Source organism: Arachis ipaensis, chromosome B2, assembly GCF_059453495.1.
Source record: "Arachis ipaensis isolate K30076 ecotype BB chromosome B2, ASM5945349v1, whole genome shotgun sequence".
NCBI classification, from domain to species: Eukaryota; Viridiplantae; Streptophyta; class Magnoliopsida; order Fabales; family Fabaceae; genus Arachis; species Arachis ipaensis.
Genome location: NC_142437.1, coordinates 76963307 through 76985658, shown reverse-complemented (window position 1 = coordinate 76985658; position 22352 = coordinate 76963307). Strand labels below are relative to the sequence as shown.

General features: G+C 41.9%; 2 protein-coding genes across 2 annotated transcripts; both read left to right on the top strand.

Annotated features, from left to right (window-relative positions):
- The first annotated feature begins 13255 nt into the window (after window positions 1-13255).
- On the top strand, window positions 13256-13981 carry LOC107610971 (protein FAR-RED ELONGATED HYPOCOTYL 3-like). Its single transcript, XM_016312944.1, has one exon. The coding sequence runs from the start codon at window positions 13256-13258 to the stop codon at window positions 13979-13981; it is 726 nt and encodes a 241-aa protein (XP_016168430.1).
- Window positions 13982-13996: 15 nt separating this feature from the next.
- On the top strand, window positions 13997-19570 carry LOC148574464 (uncharacterized). The gene is made up of 5 exons (XM_088505900.1): window positions 13997-14791; window positions 14874-14958; window positions 15396-15502; window positions 19159-19383; window positions 19541-19570. The coding sequence occupies exons 1-5, from the start codon at window positions 14009-14011 to the stop codon at window positions 19568-19570; spliced, it is 1230 nt and encodes a 409-aa protein (XP_088362026.1). The 5' UTR covers window positions 13997-14008.
- The last annotated feature ends 2782 nt before the right edge of the window (window positions 19571-22352 follow it).

Genomic DNA, 22352 nt, shown 5'->3' with positions numbered 1-22352 from the left:
AAAAAGAAAAAAAAAGAAAACATAAAAACAAGAAGAAGAATAGAAAAGTAAGGAGGGAAGAAGAAAAGAAAAACCTTGATAATGGTGGTGAGAGAGAGAAAGTAGAAAGTGAGAAATAAGGAAGAAAGAAGAAGAAGGGGGAAAGAGGAAGGGAAAAGAAAAAGTAAGATTTGGGGAAGAAAAAGATAAGATATTTTGGCAGGTATGGGTATGTTGTGCGGCGCAAGCGACGCGGACGCGTGGGTTACGCGTTCGCGCGAGTAGCGCGTATATGAATTGACGCGGATGACAAGTTCTGTGCTACTGGCGTGAGGGCAGCCTCGCGCCCGCACAACTCTCTGTTCGAAACTCATTGTTGCCAAATTTCAAGATGACGTGTTCGCGTGGTGGAAGATCGCGTGGTGGAAAATGACGCGGACGCGTGAGGCACGCGTTCACGTGGTAGGGCTTGTGCGACTAGCATCATTCCAGCCCCGGTCCAGCGTAACATTCTGCCATATACCCTTTCTTACGTCGATTTCCAGGGCACGCGTCCGCGTGCTTGACGCGGACGCGTGGGAGGCATTTTTCCCACATGACGCGGACACATCAGAGATGCGGTCACGTGGATCAAGTTGTGCCAAAGGCACGCCGCCAGCCGCGCTTTCGCGTGACTCTTTGTTAAGTTTGCTCTTCTTCCTAGGGCCAATACGACGCGGACGCGTCGGTGACGCTGTCGCGTCGCATGCCGCTTTCCTCCTCTCTCTTATCTTCTTTTTTTATTATGCAAATATGCACATGAAGATGCAAACTATATGTGCTAATAATGAGAAGAGTTAATGAAAGAAAAAAAACTAAGGAGAAAGAAAGGAATGATCATACCATGGTGGGTTGTCTCCCACCGAGGACTTTGCTTTAACGTCCTTAAGTTGGACACTCCACTAGCTCAGTCTTCTGCTGTTGGTGGATCCTCCAAGAGGAAGATCTCTAGCTCCATGTTTTTATTTATCTTCTCACCATGATATAGCTTCAAGTGATGTCCATTAACTTTGATGAATTCAGAGCTTGAAGGATGACTTAGGTGGAAAACTCCGTATAGCTCGGCCTTCTCTACTCTATATAGACCTTCCCATCTTGATCTCAACTTGCCTGGCATGAGCCTCAGTCTAGAGTTGTAAAAGAGGACTAAGTTCCCAGGTTGGAACTCTCTCCTCTTGATGTGCTTATCATGCACAGCCTTCATCTTTTCCTTGTACAGCCTTGAGTTCTCATAAGCTTCTAGGCGAAGGCTTTCTAATTCTTGCAGTTGCAACTTCCTTTCAGCTCTGGCTTTCTCAAATCCCATGTTGCACTCCTTCACTGCCCAAAAGGCTTTGTGCTCTAACTCAACTGGGAGGTGACAGGCTTTTCCATAAACTAGGTGGAAGGGACTAATCCCAATGAGTGTCTTGTATGCCGTTCTGTATGCCCAGAGTGTATCTTGTAGTCTGGTGCTCCAATCTCTTCTATGAGGTTTGACTATCTTCTGCAATATACACTTTATCTCTTTGTTGGACACCTCGGCTTGCCCATTAGTCTGGGGATGGTAGGTTGTTGCCACTTTATGAATTATCCCATGCTTCTTCAGTAATCCTGTTAGTCTCCTGTTACAAAAATGGGTGCCTTGATCGCTCACGATTGCTCGTGGTGATCCAAAACGATAGATGATATGGTTTCTAACAAAGGAAACAACAGTGTTAGCATCATCAGTGCGGGTAGGAATTGCTTCCACCCATTTAGAAACGTAATCCACAGCTAACAATATATAAAAGTAACCATTAGAATTTGGAAATGGACCCATGAAGTCAATGCCCCACACATCAAAAATTTCACAGAAAAGCATAATCGGTTGAGGCATCTCATCTTGCTTGGATATATTACCAAACCTTTGGCATGGGGAACAAGATTTACAAAATTCAGCAGTGTCTTTATAAAGAGTAGGCCACCAAAATCCACAGTCTAAAATTTTTCTAGCTGTTCTTTGGGGGCCAAAATGTCCTCCACTCTCAGATGAGTGGCAGGCCTCTAAAATGGACTGGAATTCTGATTGAGGCACACATCGTCTAATTACCTGGTCAGCGCCACATCTCCATAAATATGGGTCATTCCATATATAATATTTGGACTCGCTTTTCAGCTTGTCTCTTTGATGCTTAGTAAAGTTTGGAGGAAAAGTGTGGCTGACTAGATAATTAGCTACAGGCGCATACCAAAGGACTACTTCAGATACTGCTTGTAAGTTGTCGAATGGGAAATTATCATTTATAGGAGCGGAGGTATTCTTAATGTGCTCAAGGTGACTCAAGTGGTCTGCCACTAGATTCTGGTTACCACTCCTATCCTTAATTTCTAAATTAAATTCTTGTAGTAGCAATATCCAACGTATAAGCCTCGGTTTGGACTCCTTCTTAGGTAATAAATACTTTAGGGCTGCGTGGTCTGAGTACACTACTACTTTAGTACCAAGTAAATAGGCTCGGAATTTATCAAGAGCGAAAACAATAGCTAAGAGCTCTTTTTCAGTAGTAGTGTAATTAGACCGAGCAGCATCTAAAGTTTTAGACGCATAATTACCTTCGCGCTGAGCCAACGCTGCTCCTACTGCATGATTGGAGGCATCGCACATGATTTCAAATGGCTGGCTCCAGTCTGGTCCTCTCACAATTGGAGCTTAAGTCAGGGCGGTCTTCAGCTTATCAAACGCTTGTTTGCAATCCTCACTGAACTCGAACTCAATATCTTTCTGTAGTAGTCTGGATAAGGGTAGTGCTACCTTACTGAAGTCCTTAATAAATCTCCTGTAAAAGCCTACATGGCCAAGGAACGAACGGACTTCCCTCACAGAGGAGGGATAAAGTAAACTAGAAATAACATCCACCTTTGCTGGATCCACAGAAATGGTATTAGACACAACATGTCCTAGTACAATCCCTTGTTTTACCATAAAGTGATATTTTTCAAAATTCAATACAAGGTTTGTACTAACACATCTATCTAATACTCTAGATAAACTATCTAAGCAAAGGCTAAATGAATCACCATAAACGCTAAAATCATCCATAAAAACCTCCATACAGTTCTCAATAAGGTCAGAGAAAAGACTCATCATGCACCTTTGGAAAGTAGCTGGTGCATTGCATAAGCCAAAGGGCATTCTCTTATAAGCATATGTTCCAAAAAGACATGTAAAAGTAGTCTTTTCCTGATCTTCAGGAGCTATATGAATTTAAAAATAGCCTGTATAGCCATCTAAAAAGCAATAATGGGATTTACCTGACAGGCGATCAAGCATCTGATCAATGAATGGCAAGGGGTAATGATCCTTGCGAGTGGCTTGGTTAAGACGCCAATAGTCAATGCAAACCCTCCATGAATTCTGCACTCTAGTTGTCAAAAGCTCTCCATGCTCATTTCTTACTGTTGTAATTCCAGACTTCTTGGGCACCACTTGTACTGGACTGACCCATTCGCTATCTGAGATCGGGTAAATTATATCTGCTTCAAGTAACCTGGTCACTTCTTTCTTAACAACTTCTAAGATGGTGGAATTCAATCTTCTTTGAGGTTGACGGACAGGCTTTGCTCCCTCTTCTAGGAATATTCTGTGCTCACAAACTTGAGGGTTGATGCCTACTATATCCGCTAGGCTCCATCCAATCGCTTTCTTATGTTTTCTCAGTACACTGAGTAGCTATTCTTCTTGTTGGGAAGTGAGCTCCCTCGCAATGATAACTGGAGACTTCTACTTGTCCTCAAGGTAAGCATACTTGAGGTGTGGAGGGAGGGGTTTTAATTCTAATTTCTACTCATGGTCAGGCTTTGGATTATCTGAAGATGGTCATAATGGCAAAGTGCTCTCATTGTCCTTTGAAAATGTCCCCACACTTGGACCTTGCCCTATGTACTTCTCTTCTAATTCCTCCTGGTGAACTTCAGCCATGGTTTCATCTATGATGTCACACGAGGAGATAGAATGATCTTCTGGGGGTGCTTCATAGCTTCATTTAAACTGAATTTCACTATTCTGCCATCTATTTCAAAAGAATAAGTTCCGGAAAATGCGTCCAGCTTGAACTTTGAAGTCTTCAGGAATGGTCTTCAAGCAGAATTGATGATGACCTTCCTGAGTCATTAGGGGGCATTTCCAGGATATAGAAGTCAATGGGAAGTGTGAGCCCCTTAATGCTCACTAATACATCTTCAGCAATTCCAACCACTGTGATAATGCTTTTATCTGCTAACACAAAACGAGCTGCCGACCTTTTTAAGGGAGGGAGGCTCAAAGTATCATATATAGACAAAGGCATTATACTAACACACGCTCCTAAATCACATACGCAATCAGAAAATATCACACCCCCAATGGTACAGTTAACCATACATGGACCTGGATCACTACACTTTTCAGGTATACCTCCTATTAAAGCAGATATAGAACTACCTAAAGGAATAGTTTCTAATTCATTAATTTTGTCTTTATGTATACATAAATCTTTTAGAAACTCTGTGTATTTAGGTACCTGCTGAATAACATCAAAAAGGGGAACAGTTACCTCAACCTTTTTGAATATTTCTACTATTTTGGGATCAAGTTCCATCTGCTTTCTAGGCTTCCTTGCAATTTGTGGAAATGGAATAGGGAGGGCATTTTCTGCAGCGTCTGTATCTTTTGGTGCTTCTTCCTGTGGTTGAGCTTCTTCTTCTTCAACCATGTCTTGTACGTCCTCTTCCTCTTCAACATCTTCTACCTCCACCACCTCTTCAGCTGGGGCGTGTTCTGGTGGGATTGGCTCCTCCTGATTCCTCTCTTGTAGTGTGGTTTCAGACCTTAGGGTGACGGCATTGATGCCACCCTTTGGATTGGGTAAGGGTTGAGAAGGAATTCCACTGGAGCTTGCATGTTGAGTGTTTGAAGTATTGGATGATCCCATCTGAGAGATGAGAGCTTGTATAGCGGATGTCAGACCGTTAAGTGAACTTTCCACGCTCCTTTGTCCTTGCGCAATGGATTGAAACATCTCGTCATTCGGAGAGGAATTAGAATAAGTGATCTACGGAACTTGTTGTTGGTTGTGCTGTGGTCCTTGGGATTACCTCAGGTAAGGTGCTCTATAAGGCTGGTTCTGGTTCTGCTGCCTGTTGTTGTTATTATTCCACCTCTGATTTCCCTGATTGTCTCTACCTCCTCTGTTATTGTTGTCCCTCCAGCCATGGTTGGAGTTGTCTTGCCAACTCTGGTTATAGTTTCCACTTTGGTTGTAGTTGCCTCCTTGTTGATTGTATCCTTGATTCGGGCGGTCATAAAAGTTATGAGTGGCTGCTACAGTATTGACTTCCTGTTAGAGCTGCGGACATTCATCAGTATAATGACTATAATCAGCATAGATTCTGCACACTCTCTGTGGAACCAACTGTTGGCCTTGCTGAGCTTGTTGTTGACTCAACTGCATCTGCTTCAGTAAGTTGGTCATTTCACATATACTCTGAGTCAGAGCAGTAGTCTCTTTGCTAGAAGATACCTCTGCAATAGCTTTTGACTGGCTTTGTTTCTGCCTGTGATTTCGAGTAGATTCAGCTAAGTCGCTGATCAACTGCCATGCCTCATCAGTGGTCTTGTACTTTTTCATAGATCGATTACTAGCACTTTCCAATGTGGTCTTATCTTGGGGCTTCATGCCCTATGTGACATAGCCGAGCAACACTATCTTGTCAATCATATGGTGGGGGCATGCTTTCAGAAGATTGTTGAAGCGCTCCCAGTATTCGTAGAGAGTCTCGGATTCATCCTGAATAATCATGGAAATGTCTTTCCTCAGTTTATCAGTAACTTCAGCTAGAAAGAATTTTTTCAAAAATTCTCTTCGGAGCGTATCCCAGTTAGAAACAGTTGCTCCGGGTTGAGTGTAGTACCACTCTCTCGCCTTTCTCTCAAGAGAGAATGGAAAGGCTTTTAACAAAATAGAAGTTTCATCTGCACCATCACGCTTGACAGTAGAACATGCTGCCTAGAAATCCCTAAGGTGCTTGACAGGCTCTTGAGCAGGTAAGCCATGAAACTTAGGCATCAAGTTGAGTAGTGCAGTCTTTAGTTCAAAATCTACAGCCACCGCTGGGTGATGCGCTTGATATGGCTGCAGTGTGAAATCAGAGGCTCCAGCTTCCTGGATAGTTACTCTCCTAGGTGCTGCCATGTCACTTGTACGTAAATCAACCGAATCAGTAGAAAGGGAGCTTGTTTCTTTCTTAAGTGACGTTTCAGATTCATCCTCGGAGAGGACTAACCGACGCCGAGCTTGCCTTATACGTGAAATAGTCCTTTCAATTTCAGGATCAAACGCCGGCAAGCTTGGATCAGGAAGTGAACACGTCATTCAATGAAAAAGACATGCAGCGCATAGTAGCAAAATAAAATAAACACAAGTAAATAAATTCCAATCAATAACTCAGCACTCTATTACATCTCCCCGGCAACGGCGCCAAAAATTGACGTGGCAGAAATTGGCGGATTAAGAAATTAATATAAGAGATACGTTGCAAGTATAGTTCTTAAACAACAAAAATCCGCTTATCAATTTAGAAGAGTTGTCACAAAATTAGAATTTAAAATACTGGGAGTATGAATCCCAGGTCGTCTCCCAATGAGTTGCAGAAAGATGTGCTATTCTATTAATCAGATGTTTTCCAAAATGGTTTTGAGTTTGATAAACAAGAAATTAAATCAGAGAATTTATGTAATTTAAATAAAAATATTGACCGAGAGTAGATTGATCGGAAGTTCTATCCTTGTTGGAGTTCTCCCAAGATTAATTGATAATTGAAGGTTTTCTGCTCAGTTATCCTTTACTGGTTAGAGGAAAGTCAAGCAAGTTGGAAGTCTACTCCTGTTCACAAGTTCTAATCATCTCCCTTGGGAAGGAAAAGTGTCAGTGACTAGAGAGCCATCCAACAATAAACCCAATTACAATTTTACTCTTGAGCATTCCAACTCAAGGTTCTCCTCTCAATCAACTCCCAATCAAGTTAGAAAACTACTCGCTCATTATGAATGTAAACTTCACAAAATAAGAAAGGGAAATAAAGGAAGACATGATAAATAATAATAAAAAAGATCAATTAAAAATAAAAGTAGTTCTTGTATTAATAAATTCTAAATATAATCCAATAGTACTTCTGAACAAATTAAGGATATGAAAGAGTAAGTGACAAGTAAGAAAAACAAACTAGAATGATGAAATCTTGGCGGAGGTAATAACTCTTCTCAATATCCCAATCCAAAAAGTAATAAAAACAAAATCCTAATAACTATGAATGTGTAGAGAGAAAACCTAGAGGAGGAGTAAAGTCAGATCTAAAAACTAAAAATTATGCCGAATCAATCTCTCCTGGTCTCTGCATGTTCCCTGGCTCTAATCTGCTTTTCTGGACCGAAAACTGGGTCAAAACATGGCCCAAAATCGCTCCCAGCGAATTCTATAAATTCTGCAGATCGTGCACGTCACGCGATCGCGTCATCTATGTGTTCGCGTCATCCAGCGTTTTGCCTTGCCACGCGTGCGCGTCGTCCACACATTCGTGTCACTCGTGCAGTTTCCAATCCATGCGAGTGCGTCACTACAATTTCTCCATTTCGCGCGGTCGCATGAGCCATGCGTCCGCGTCGCTTCTCGCTGGTCATCCCCTTAATTTCTTGTGTTCTTTCCATTTTTGCAAGCCTCCTCTCCAATTTTCAAGTCATTCATGCCCTATAAAGCCTGAAACACTTAACACAGGGATCACGGCATCGAATGGAATAAAGGAGAATTAAAATACATAATTAAAAGTCTCTAGGAAGCAAGTTTTCAACCATGGAGAAATTTTGGGAAGGAGTTGTAAATACATGCTAATCATATGAATAAGTGGGTAAAGATTTGATAAAACCACACAATTAAACACAATATAAACCATAAAATAATGGTTTATCAATCATGTCACAGAGCTTCACAAAATCAAAGAAATACTCAATCAAACTCATCAGGAATCAAACAATCATAACTAAAAAAAATTGCCTGGAACTCTGGAAGCTCGAAGGCACCTTCAAGGCTTCAACAGAACATGCAATAGGGAGAGTGGGAGACAGCGACGCCGAGTGACCAAGCAGTGGTGGAGCACCTTCGAAGGGATGACGGCTGCTGCGCGATGGAGGTGGCTGCTCCAACGAACAACTGGCTGCTGTGCGACGGAGGTGACTGGTCGAAGGAACGACGGCTGCTGCGCGATTAGGTGGCTGTTCGAAGGATTGACGGCGGTGGCTCGACCCGTGTGAGAGTGAGGCGTTCTCAGTTCTCAATTCACTTCACCTCTGAAGCAGCTTCTGTAAAGCTCGATGAATGAGAAGGCAATTAGGGATTTGGTTACTGATTTAGGGTTTAAAAGGCGGGAACGGCAGCGTTTTGCTACCCAGCCAAAAAACCGGCCGGGTCACGGTTCGGTTCGACCGACCGGTTACCGGCCGGTACACCGGTTCAATTCCAATTTTCAGATTTTGCGGTTTTGCTGATTGCCCGAATCGTTTTTGTTTCCAGTTCACGGTTCAACCGGTCGGTCCGAACCAGTTTTCAGAACATTGGCGTCAGTAGAAAAATTCAAGAACCTAATAAGAAGTCTAGAGTCAACACTTTTGGGAGCTGCTATGGTGCTGAGAGGAAGATTCTTCAGCAGGTGAGGATGCTGCGTATTTGAACGTGGTAGATACACCTATCCTATTAAAATATTCAACGCTTCTGCATGTGTCGTAGCTGGAGGTAGCTGGTACAGGCACGGGTCCTACAATTCAGAAGGACTTTTTAGAAATCGAGGTTGTTAACAACTCAGTTAAGGTATATTAATAACTTAATTAATTGGAAAATAAATATAATGTGATAGAGTAATTTTTTTGTTTTCACATTCACGCTTCAGTCCGTGGAAAAAATTGGATGGGTCTGGGGGGAAATTTAAGGCAATGGGCGAGAGATGGACTGCAGCCCTTAACCATTCAGATACAAATGATCCAAAGGCTTAATGTTTTTAAAACCCAAAAAAAAAAGAGAACCTAACCTACAGGAACCCTCTACCCCCATCATTTGTGGACTCAACCCCCCTTCTGATGCAATGCAAATTGGTACCAAACCAATACCCTAGCCCTAGCTTCCGGCACACTCCTGATGTTCGCCGGCCATCCCTCAATGTAGCTTCCCGTCGTGCTCCAGGTCTTCAACCCCTATTCGGTCACCGATCGTAGATGCTTGGTGGAGCTCAGTGTCCATTGTCTCTGTATTTGCAGATGCTTTTCAAAAACCACTGTTTGGTTGCCATTGCTGGGTTCCCTCTGCGTTCAGCGATCGCCTTCGTTCCCGTTCTTTTCTGTCCTGGATCGATTGACCTTCACCGTTCGCATTACTCGCTGTTTACCGTTCGAGTTCGCGTTTGCGTTCGTGTGGAAGCCACGTCGGTCTCCTTCGACCGCTGGGATGAAACCGCGAGCGACCCCCGGATGTGGTACTGCTAGCTTTTGTCGCCTCCGTGAGTTTCCCAAATCCGCCACCAGACAATACACCCACACAGCAGCAATACTCTGCTTCAACCTCTACAACTTTTGATTACTAATATAATAGGTAACATTTTGAATTGGTAGTGGTTTGGACTTTCTTCATAGACAGAATTAAAGTATAAAACATCTATGTTCTCTTCGCTGTGATATTGATATTAAGCTTTGAATTCTATAGTTATGTTTTAATGTGGCTGCACTGTAGGGGTCCGATGTAATCCTTTAACCGTATCTCTGGTTGGTTTTATAATTTATAGCTTTTAGAAAGTTAGTAAGTTGAGTGCATGTGAAGGTAGAATAATTCGATCTTAGTAATCAGAAAAATGTAGCTACACAAATAGCATCTTTGTAGAAAACATGTTAGCATGATGATTCCACTTGCCTCAGTTTCTTCGGGTAAAGTTCAACTATTAATGTGAACTGGTTAATTTGCTAATTATTCTTGTGCTGTTGGTCTTGTGTTATTTTTAAATTTTTTTGTTGTTGTTGTGATTCTCTGCCTATGGACTTGTTAACTTGATAATTTGCTAAATTGTTGGGCTATAGTTGTTTTTTTTTTTTTTCTAAATTGTTAGATTGCTGTGAGGTAATTTTTTTGAATTTGTATTTAGGTCTTGTTCTTGATTATTTGGCCAATTATTGTTCCGGTTTAGGTGTTGTGTTTGAGATTATTGGCAGATGTTGGTGATCAGTGATTTATTCTATGCGTCGTGTTGTCTTCGTCTGAAAGGAAAAAATCAGTTTTCATTGTTTTGTTGTTTCCTTGTTTGTTTTGTTTCAGAAATCAATTTTTTTGTGATCATTGCTGGAACTCTGAATGTTGTTCTTCTGGTTTTGTTCTGTTTATTTTCCGTAGGAAATGCATTTTTTGTGAAGAATGCCGAAACTCTGAATGGTTTTTTGCTGTTTTTGTTTAGTTAATAGAAATTAACTATCTGTGATCGATGCTCAAATTCCGAACCTTGGTCTGCTGCTTTTGTTGTCTCAGAAATCAATTTTGTGTTTGTTTTGCATTGTGTGGAAAATTGGATGAGGTATATAAGAACTAAGAATGAAGACTATGTCAATGGTATTACTCTGGTGATTGTGGTCTCCCACAAGCTTGAACATGGAGTTGAAGAGAGAATAGTCTCTATTTTTCTTTATTAGCCTATTTTTGGGCATTGCATTTCATTGTAATTTGTTTAGGCATGGAACTAGTTGTTTATGATCCCCTGCTGAAGGAAGTAAATGTAGATGAAGAGTGTTTAGAAGTAGTTGCATTATTCATTGAGTTTTTATTGAATCAGGTGTATAGGGGAAATATTTTTATTATACTATTAATTTAGGTAGAATTTTGAATGCAATGAGAGCAAATGCCAAACAACAGTATATGGATAGGACCCTTAGATGTTTGTTGGTGTTGCAAGTCCTGATTTAGTCGATATATTGTTGAGGTACAGATGGAGGTGAACTTAAGCGAGGGGTATGCTGATTGTCGAGGGACTCAAAGTGATGCGTACGAGGAGTTCAACCGTGCCGAAGAAGTAGGAGTCGTGGCCGACGATGAATGTTGTGACTTGGAAGACCTTGGCGGACTGAGTGTGGATGACATTTTGAAGAAGGTTTGAGTCAGCATTGAGAGTGCATATGAGTTCTATCGGAGGTTTGGAAAAATGCATGGGTTCGGTGTGCAAAAGGGTGACTCGGGGAAAGACTGTGAGGGGAACTTGGTTAGATATAGGTTTTTTTGTAACAAAAAAGGCTTGAGGGAACGTAAACACTATGACAGGGTTGACAGAAGGAGGGAACACAAACCAAAGACAAGAACTAACTGCAAGGCAATGTTATTGGTTTTTTAGACAAAAATGATAACTGCTGGAAGGTGAGGAAGCTAGTCACCGAACACAACCATGAGTTGACACCGACAGGAATGGTGCACTTGATTGCCAATCATCGTGGGTTAACGGAAATAGTAATGAGTCAGATAGATGGGATGCAAGTACATGGTATTGCAACAGCTAAGATTGTAGGGTACATGGCTAGTATGGCCGGTGGCTATTCGTTGTTGGGGTTTCTGAAGAAGGATGTCTACAACTACGCTGACAAAAACGGCGTATTAAAATAGCTGACGGTGACGCAAATTCTGCAATAGTGAATTGATAAACCATTATTTTATGGTTTATCTTGTGCTCAATTGAGTGGATTTTATCAATCTTTCATACACTTATTCATACTATTTGCATGGTTTTACATTCTCCTTCCTGATTTTGTGCTATGATTGAAAACATACTTCTTTGGACTTATATTTGCTAATATTAATCCTCTCTTATTACCATTCGATGTCTTGATATGTGTGTTAAGTGATTTCAGAGATTACAGGGCAGGAATGACTTAGAGGGTGGAAAGGAAGCATGCAAAAGTGGAAGGAATGCAAGAAGTTGAAGGAACTGCAAAGCTGTCAGCCTGACCTTCTCGCACTAAAACGGTCATAACTTGAGCTACAGAGGTCAAAATGATGTGTTTCTAGTTGCTTTGGAAAGCTAACGTCTGGGGCTTCGATTTGATATATAATTTGTCATAGTTTCCCTGACGATAAGTAACGCGAACGCGTGATCTACGTGGATGCGTCGCAGTGGCAAAAAACCAGCGTGTTTGAATTCAAAACCAGCGAATTCTGGGCTGTTTCGGACCCAGTTCTCGGCCCAGAAAACACAGATTAGAGGCTATAAAGTAGGAGAATACATCCATTCATGAATACACTCATAATTTACTTTTCATAATTTAGATGTAGTTTTTAGAGAGAGAGGTTCTGTCCTCTCTCTTAGGATTTAGGATTAGGATTCCTCTTAAAGGAATTAGGATTTCTTATTATTTCAACTTACAATTTCTTCTGAGTTCCTGGTTCAATGTTTCTTTAATTTAACTTCTATTCTACTTTTATTTGTTCTAGCTTACTAGTTTATTCTATTTTTCTTGTTGATTCTCTTTTTAGCCAAATTGGCTTATGAACTCTTCATGTTAGATTATAATTTCTATTTAATGCAATTTGAGGTATTTTAGAATTATGATTGCTTTCCTTTATTTATATAAATAATTTAGATTTTTCCCTTTTGGCTTTGGTTGATTAATTGGTAACTCTTGAGTTGTCAAACTCATCGTGATTGATAATTGTTATCTTTGCTGATTGATTTAAATTCCTATAACTCTAGTCTTTCCTTAGGAGTTGACTAGGACTTTAGGTGTTAAATTGATTTATCCACTTGACTTACCTTCATAGTTAGAGGTTGACTAAGTGGGAGCAAAATATAATTCTCATCACCATTAATAAGGATAACTAGGATAGGACTTCTAATTTTCATACATTGCCAAGAGCTTTATTAGTTATTATTTTAACGACTTGTTATTTTACATTACTTGTTCCTTATTTTAAAAAAAAAAAAACCCAATTTACAAGACTCACAACCAATAATAAGAACACCTCCCTGCAATTCCTTGAGAAGACGACCCGAGGTTAAATACTTCGGTTATTAATTTCAAAGGGGTTTGTTACTTGTGACAACCAAAACGTTTGTACGAAAGGATTTTCTATTGGTTTAGAAGCTATACTTGCAACGCGATTATATTTGTGAATTTCTTTACAGATAGAAAAACCGATCGTCATGTATCTTGAGGGAAAAACCGAAGTTAGACCCCATGGCAATCACAAAATATAATGTGACTTGGGACAACAGGCTAGCGAATCTGATTTGGGCAAACGGATCTAGCAGAGTCGATTACCAATACTTTGGTGATGTATTGGCATTTGATTCAACATACAAGAAAAACAAATACAAGAGACCGGTCGTGATTTTTTCTGGATCAAACAATCACAAGCAGACCACCATCTTTGGGTTTGGGTTGTTGCTTGATGAAAGTGTTTCTTCCTATCGGTGGATGTTAGAGAATTTGATGGAGATCATGTGTGGTAAAAAGTCGGCTGTAGTTGTGACTGACGGCGACAAGGCTATGATAAAAGTAGTTTCCGAAGTGCTTCCCTCTGCGACCGATCGTTTGTGTGCATGGCATGTGGAAAAAAACGTCACGTCTAATGTAAAGGATGCAGAATTATGTGGGTTGTTTAGAAGATGGCTGTATGCAGAAATGGCGACAGAGGACTTCGAATCCGAATGGGAGCAGGCTACCGATATGTATGGCCTACGCGAGAAGAAATGGTCATGCCAGATGTATGATAAGAAGGAGATGTGGGCAAGTGCTTATTTGCGTGACAAGTTCTGCGCAGGATATCGGACAACATCCAGGTGCGAAGGCATTAACGCACACGTGAACAAGTTTTTGAAGTCCACCCACACAATTTACGAGCTGGTTCAGAGCTTGGAGATGGTTGCCCGCGAGTATCAGAATAGGGAGTTGCTGCTCTAGTTTCAGTCCATCAACTCGGTTCCGGTTATGACAACATGCCTGAGAAGTATTGAAAGGCATGCCGCTATGGTATACACAAGAGAAGTGTTTGGGGATGTCAAGAAGGAGATCGAAGGGGTAGGTGCCTTGAACCAGATTAACAAAAGAAGGATATTGAATACAATGGTATACACCCTTGAGGAATATGAGGAACCTAATTTGCACATAACGGCATCCTTCGGTCGGTCGACTAGCAAAGTAAGTTGTCAATGTAACTTCTGGAAGAAGCATGGATATCCATACAAGCACATGTTCTTTGTGATGAAGGAAGAGCACTTGAAGGAGATACCCGATAAGCTCGTTCTGAGGAGGTGGAGAACTGATGCAAAATCCCTTGAGCAGTACACGAAAAGTTGGGGCAACGTTAGCGAACACGGTGTTATCCTCCGCCATGGGGCACTCCATTCCGCATTGCAGTGGATGTTTTTCCTGGGGGCACAAAGGTTGGCGTTGTTCCAAAAGGCTATGCATGGAATTCAGTCCTTATGTAAAGACCTTGAGTTAGATTACAAGGCATTTCACGGTGGCGTTAGCCCGAGCACCGAACATGCCGGTGAAGCAAATGCTGTGGTCAGGGACCTACTTGTTGCTCAGTCAAAAGGAGCTTCAAAACTTGGAAATAAAAAAGGTCATGGTAAAAGGCGACGTTGTACCTGCTGCAAAGGTATGAGACATACAAAGAGAACCTGCCCAGCCAAGGGTGATAACAATGAACAACACGATTTGAGAGACGATGCATTCGAGGGGGATGATTTAGACATGCCTGACCGAGTAAGATATTTCCTTCGAAGTGTTTTTGGAAACTTGTTATCCGTATGCAGGATCCAACTTTTAACCAGTACTCTGATTACAGGACGATGAACACGTTGGTGATAACCTGTTTTTGGACCCCAACGGCACAGCAAATAACGTCTATCACAACACGGTGATTGTTTTCTGTATTGCAGATTTGAATATAGTACTAAGAAGTAGTTACTAGTATGTAAGACAAATTAACAAATTGGGACGCAGGAAGAGTGGATCGTTTGGTAGTTGAGTTATAAGCTGACGTAATGAGTAGATAACCATAAAATCAGTTATCGTGATAAACCGCAAATAGAGTAACATGATTGGTGGTTGCAATAATGTTGGACTAATTAGTTGTGTAGTATGAAATCACTTAAGGTTATCTTGCATATAGAGTGTAGTTATATCTGGCTGAAATAATTTTGGTCAAGTGTAGGGAGATGGGTAGTGGGATATCATAGTTAGCATTATGTATGAAATTAATTATTTCTAGTCACATTTTTTGAAAATAGAGAATTACATCTTGTAAATACCCTAAATGTTGTTACCTCTGTTGGTTTGACATAAAATCCACTATATTCTGTTGCAGTAGAAATCATTCATTCATGGAGGCAAGATTGGTACAATTGCAAGGCCAAGACAGGTGCCCACGCAACATATCAGCAGGCAAGCATTACTCGTGAGGCCGTTTCATGGGTAGACAAGTTAGGAGTTCCATAGGGGTATGTGGAACTCTACATGAGATATGTTGACCCCTTTGATATTATTTGTTGTGGTTACGAGTTGGAGTGAACCCTTTGGGTTGTATTCAATTTCTTTCAGTTCGATGTCATTGTGAATTTTTTCGAATGTGATACTAGATTAATTAATTTGTATTTGGGTACATCAAAATCCAATATCAAATTGATAACGCTGCGGTGGACCTTGTGGGATTGTTCCTTGTATTCGTTGGAGCGTCATGGGTTGGCATTCTTTTTTGTTTGACACAATGTGTATTGGACTGTCCGCATAATACATTTACATAAAATTGGGTCCATCTGGAAATCGAGCCCAACAACATTCCACTGTTTATGGACTTGGAGAAGTGATCTCTAAAGGGCTCTGTCAGAAACTTCACCTTTGGAGACCATGCAATGGAGAGGTGACACGGTTTATGCATGAACAATGAAGGTGATTACGCAATGATGAAAATGAAATTTAGAACTGTTCCGAGAGTTACCTGAAACTGTAGGTCGATCTCAGATGAGATCTTCTGTATTGGTCGGAGATGACGTGTCCGGCTGGTGGGTGGGGGCCGGAGCTGTCGTATCCGACTTGTTGGACTGGCTGCACTGCTGATCCTTGGTCACCGGAGGGTGGGAGGTACCTGCAAGAGACTCCGATACTTAAGTTAGCATGGGTATTAAATAGGTTTTATGTAGAATCAGAGTATGAGTTATACCTGGGTGCTCTAGTGTATTTATAGTGGTTGTAGAGTGACTTTTCTAGATAAGATAAGTTAGTTATATTATCTTATCTTTATCTTTGAGTTGTGGTCAACTTATCTTCAAGGGAACCGCCCTTATCTCTATAGGCTTGGACGGCCTTTGGATTTGGGTCGTGTTCCTCTGTTTGGGCCTTCTTGGGCCTTCCTGTCGATTTGGCCGAGCTCTTTTTGAGAAGAGGTCGGATAGTCTGACCTGAAGAGGTCGGCCGCTTTGTCGCCGATCATCCCGAGTCGGATAGCTCGACCCGGGGTATGAACAGTGCCCCTGCTTGAGCTCGGTCTTTCTTGTTGAGGTCGAATCCTTGGCTTCGGTCCTTTTTAGTGAAGCCGAACTCAAGCATTTTGTCAATTTCTTTCTTTGTAGAGTCTTTTTGAATGTGGAACGTTTCTTCTTTTGCTTCTTCTAAAAGCGCGCGCTTTTGCCTTTAATATTTTGACTTTTGGGAATACGCGAAGCTTTAAATACCTTCATTAATTGGTTTTAATTGCCCGTTTCCCTTGGTTTTTATTTTGAATCTTTCGATCAAAAAATGGTTTCTCTCCTTCGTAACTTCTTCCTTCACTCTCTCACTTTCTGTTTTCATCCGCATCGTTCTGCCTTTCCTTGCGTGATAGCGTCATTTGGCAATTCTCTGGGTTGATTCTATTTTCCCGTCTTCAGTTTTTGCAGCTTCTCTTTTGTTCCAGGTTGGTTTTCTCTTTCCCTTTCTTCTGCGTCATTTTCCTGTCTAATTTAGAGAAAGCCTGATTTGGAGAAAGTTTGAATTTTTCTGTTTTACTGTGCCTGATTGTTGTGTATTCTGGGATTTCTTCGTCTTTTTGTGTGATTTCTTTGACTTTCTCTACTGCTTGATGCCTTTAGAGTTTTGCATGTTGCCGTCGCTTCCACTTGTGCTTTTGATGATTGTATTTGAAATGATGATTTTTGTTTCTAAAAAAAGGTTGTGTCTTTGACGATTTTCCTGCTTTCGGCTTTTTTGCTATGCCCTTTTGTTTGGTGAAACTATAGAAAGATAGTGGCTTTTTGTGTTTTTGCTTCCTTTGCGGTTATTTGAGACTTTCGTAAGCTGTAGGAATTTCCTGAAACCTTGCCTTGTTTCTGCCTCCAAAGGATGCCCCAGGACTTTGGTTTTGAGTCTTGGGGTTTTCCTTTCCTATGTGTTTGCCTGTGTCATTTTTGTCGAGTTATTTTGCCCCTCGTCTGAGATGTTTTTTAGTAATTCAATCTTCTTTTCTTATTTGTAGGATTAGTCGGCGTCATGTCTTCTCGCAATAACATTGTAGAGGTGTCCTCCAAAGTTCCTAAGGGGATGTCTGATTGGCTGGACTCCCTTGTCCTAATGTGTGCCTCTGTCGTGGATGCTGAATTTTGTGTAGAACTGAGGAAGCGTCATAGAATTTGTAGTGGCAGTGCCCGGGAGAGGGATTATGAACTCGTAGCTCATGACTCCGATGAGAGGGCTTGCTTTTCTACTTTCGTCGAGGGGGAGCGTCCCTTCTTTTACGTTTATGAATACTTCTTCAGCCAGTTAGACGTTACTTTTCCTTTTACTGCTTTTGAAACCGACCTGTTGTGGTCATGTAACATTGCTCCATCCCAGCTTCATCCGAATTCCTGGGGTTTTATCAAAATATTTCAACTGCTTTGCCAAGAGTTAGGCATAGCACCTTCTGAAACTCTTTTCCTTTATCTTTTTGTCTCGGCCAAGCCTGGAGGTTCCTCCAAAAAGAAAGCTTCCTGGGTTTCTTTCAGGTCGGCCCAGGGGCATAAAGTTTTCCCATGTATGATGAGTCTTTTAAAGATTTTAAGAACTATTTCTTCCGCGTCCGTGCTGTTGAGGGGGTCCGCCCTTTTTTTCTTGATGAAAATGATGAGCCTGCTTTTCCTCTAGAGTGGCAAAAGAATGTGAGAGTGCCACGTTATACATGGAAGATGCTTAATGAGGTTGAGCGGGCTTTTGTGGGGAAAACCACCCCATCTGGATACAAAAAGATTCTTGAGTGATCCGTCTTTGGTTCGAACTGCTTTGGGTACCGTCTGATTTGTTTTTAAACTTGCTTTCTGAGCTTTTCTTTTCCTATGTTGTAACTTGTTGTTATGGTTGATTCTGTTCTTTCAGAGATGTCAAAAAATAATGATTCCATCAAGGCCTATAAGAAGGCAAAGAAGGCTGCTGTTGCTCAAAACATCTCGGCCAAGGCGGCCGGGGAGGGATCTTCCCAAGTGCAAGTGAAGCCACCCGTGCCGAGTTCTCCTGGGCCGAGGAAAGTGATCCCGACTCCTCGGGTTCATCTGGCCGAGCCTCCACAGTCTTCAGCTACTACTTCTGGTGCTCCTCCCAATAAGAAACAAAAAACAACTGAGGTCTTCAACCTTGACACCCCTGATTTTAATGCAATCGAATTTGTAGATCAGCAGATCGGTCCCTATGTTACCCTCCCCATGGATGATGTGTCAATCCTTTGCCATCTGGATTTTATGACCCGAAACAGTGTTAAAATGGCGTACATGGGGGCTGCCTTGTACCGAACTGCTCAGAATCTTCCTCTCCATGCTACTAAGGAATTTATGGAGGAGGCTAAACAGGAGTTCGACCGGATGAAGGGCCTTAAGGAGGAGCTTGAGGTAAAGGTAGCCAAGTTGGAGAAGGATCTGGAGAATGAGAAGGTGAGTTCCCTCTCTTTGGCGGCTTCGGTGAGGCTGGCCGAGGATACGGCTATGAGACATAAGGACAGTTATGTGACATCTTATCGGGAGGTGGTGCGCCTGAGGGAGGAGTTGGAGAATGCCCGAGCTGATTACTCTGAGCTCCAAGGTCATCTCGTTGGCAGTGTGACTGCTGCTTACGAGAACCTGAAGGAGCAGGTTCGGATTATTGCTTCCGAGGCTGACCTCACTCTCTTCAGCCTGGAGAATGTCGTCAGGGATGGTAAGGTTGTCCCCGATGATGAGGATGATGATAATGCTGAACCTCTCCCTGTTCCTTCTGCCAAGGTGTCAGCTCCTACTGTTCCTCCTGCTGAGGTCGGCCCTCCTATTTCTGATCCTGACTTCCAAATCTTAAACCGAGACGATGGTACTGTGGATGCTGTTCCTCTCCAGGCTCGCCCTCCTTCTCCTGATGCTATTAAAAAGTCTTCTGATCTGTAGTTTTTGGATATCTGTGTGGTTGGCCTGGCTTGTGGGCTTTTAACTTTTTATTTTGTGGTTGGTATCCTTTGATGACACTCTTTTTTGTTACTTTTAGCAACCCATTAAAACAAACGCAATCGAGTAGCTTCTAAGCTTTTTTGGGTCTGACCCTGAAGCTTGGTATTTTATGTCATGCTTGCTTGCACTTCTTTATGCGCTTTGAAAATGTTGGGGCCTTGTTGCTCAGAATCTCTGAGCTATTTTTAAGTGTTAATCCATGACCGGCTTCTCTTATGTTGTCCTTTTCCAAGTTTATTTGTAGTTGACCGATGCTATCATGTCGATCTTTTGCATAATTTGTTTGAGAGGTCTTTTCGGCCTTCTCTCGTCTTGTCTATGGTGTCTCCTTTTTGGTTGAGGTAGGACGACTTTTGTTCGACAACTCTTAGTGTTCCTGGCGAAACCTTTTTAGTTAGTCAATTTCGTTAGCCTTGTCGGGTGGCTTATTGGGTAAAGCTATGTCCCTTTTAGCGCTTGTTTCTTTTTGGTCCGACTTTCTTGCCGGTCCTTCTTTAGATTTCTTTGGTTCGATTTCTCTTGTCAGTCCAAGTAGTAGTTTTGTTGGTCCGACTTCTCTTGTCGGTCCAAGCTGCAGTTTTCGTTGGTCCGACTTTTCTCGTCGGTCCAAGCTGTAGTTTTCGTTGGTCCGACTTCTCCTGTCGGTCCAAGCTGTAGCTTTCGTTGGTCTGAATTCTCTTGTCGGTCCAAGCTGTAGTTTTCGTTGGTCCGACTTCTCCTGTCGGTCCAAGCTATAGCTTTCATTTTTAAGTTATTCCTAGTAATCCTCTTTTTTGGACCTTTGTCAGGTCTCTTTCAGGGACTACTTTTGTAACTTTCTTTTGTAAGAGATCAACTTCGTTAGGTCGATCTCTTCTAAGTTATTTTGTAATCCTCTTTTTTGGACCTTTGTCAGGTCTCTTTCAGGGATTACTTTTATAACTTGTTTGTAGGAGGTCGACTTCTTTGCGTCATCCTCTTTCTAAGTTATTTTTGTAGTCCTCTTTTTTGGACCTTTGTCAAGTCTCTTTCAGGAACTACTTTTATAACTTTTTCATTTTGAGCTGACTTTGTCATGTCAGGCCCTTCTAAGTTAAAGTAATCCTCTTTAATAGGGTTGGCCAGACCTCTTTCCAGGGTTTACTTATAACTTGGGTTGACTTGGTCCGACTTCTTAACGTCGGCCAGTCTTTAAGTTATTATTTTAGCAATCCGTAAGACCTCGTCAGGTTCTTTTTTAGATCACTTTCAATAACTTCTTATATTATTCTATGTTCATCTTTGCCGATTTGTAGAAAGTGGTTGTCATCTCTAGATCGTCTTTTGGGTGAATCGCGTTTTCACCTTTATCGGACGCTTTATCTTTATCATGATCGTGCAGTGAAATTATTTTTCACTTTCCGCCAATCTGTTGCTTTATAATCGGACGATGAATGCTTCAGATTAATGCGTCTTGAGATCTTGTAGAATATCTAGAAAATATACTTTATTCAAAGGAAAGTGCAAATATATACATGTGGAAATTTTTCATCCATTTATGTCGGATAGTGTCTGAGTCTCAACTTGGTGCCTCGTTAAAAAAAAACCTTTTCAGGAAAAAGAGTGCATCCGATAATGAGATCTTTTACCTTTTTTAACTATAGTACCTTCTTAGGTTGCAGGCGTGCCATGATCTGGGAAGCTCTCGTCCATCGAGTTCAGACAGTTTGTAGTAGCCCTTCCCAAGTACTTCTACGACTCGGTAGGGTCCTTTCCAGTTTGCTGCCAGCTTTCCTTCCCCTGGTCGAGTTGTTCCGATATCATTTCGGATTAGGATGAGGTCATTCTCCGTGAAACTTCTCGGCACTACCCTTTGATTATATCTGGAAGCCATTCGACGCTTTAGTGCTTCTTCCCTGATCCGAGCTCTTTCTTGGATTTCAGGTAGTAGGTCAAGCTCTTCCCTCTGAAGTTGGGAGTTTGCTCCCTCATTGTAATGAACCACTCTAGGCGATCCTTTCTCGATCTCTACTGGGATCATTGCTTCTATTCCATATGCTAACCGGAAGGGGGATTCCTTCATGGTGGAATGTGGCATCGTTCGATATGCCCATAGGACCTGTGGAAGCTCCTCTGCCCAAGCTCCCTTTGCATCTTGTAATCTCCGTTTTAACCCGGCCAATATGACTTTGTTGGCAGCTTCGGCCTATCCATTGGCTTGTGGGTGTTCAACGGAGGTGTACTGGTGCTTTATATTCAAGTCGGCTACTAATTTTCTGAAGCCTGCATCTGTGAATTGAGTGCCATTGTCTGTGGTTATTGAATATGGAACCCCGAACCTTGTGACAATGTTCCTGTATAGGAATTTCCGGCTTCTTTGAGCGGTGGCGTTGGCTAGGGACTCTGCCTCAATCCATTTTGTAAAATAGTCTACTCCGACTATGAGGAATTTTACATGTCCTGATCCTTGGGGAAAGGGTCCGAGAAGATCAAGTCCCCATTTTGCAAACGGCCAAGGCGAAGTCACGCTGATGAGCTCTTCTGGCGGGGCAATGTAAAAGTTGGCATGTTTCTGACATGGTGGACATGTCTTTACAAATTCTGTAGCTTCTTTCTGTAGAGTTGGCCAATAAAACCCCGCCCGGAGTACTTTTTTGGCGAGAGCCCGTGCTCCGAGATGATTGCCACAAATGCCGCCATGTACTTCTTCTAGCACTTCCCTTGTGTTAGAGGTCGGCACGCATTTTAGTAATGGTATTGAGATCCCTCTTTTGTATAGGATGTTGTTTATGATGGTGTAGTACTGTGCCTCCCTTTTTAACCTCTTTGCCTCCTTTTCTTCTGTGGGGAGTGTTCCTGCTTTGAGGTAGTTGATTATGGGGATCATCCAT

Excerpts from the sequence above, each read along its gene's own strand:
- LOC107610971 (XM_016312944.1), top strand. The coding sequence starts at position 13,256 with ATGGCAATCACAAAATATAATGTGACTTGGGACAACAGGCTAGCGAAT.
- LOC148574464 (XM_088505900.1), top strand. The coding sequence starts at position 14,009 with ATGACAACATGCCTGAGAAGTATTGAAAGGCATGCCGCTATGGTATAC. Across the intron at positions 14,792-14,873 it reads ATTTAGACATGCCTGACCGA|GACGATGAACACGTTGGTGA; the intron begins GTAAGATATTTC and ends CTCTGATTACAG. Across the intron at positions 19,384-19,540 it reads ACGATGGTACTGTGGATGCT|CAACCCATTAAAACAAACGC; the intron begins GTTCCTCTCCAG and ends TGTTACTTTTAG.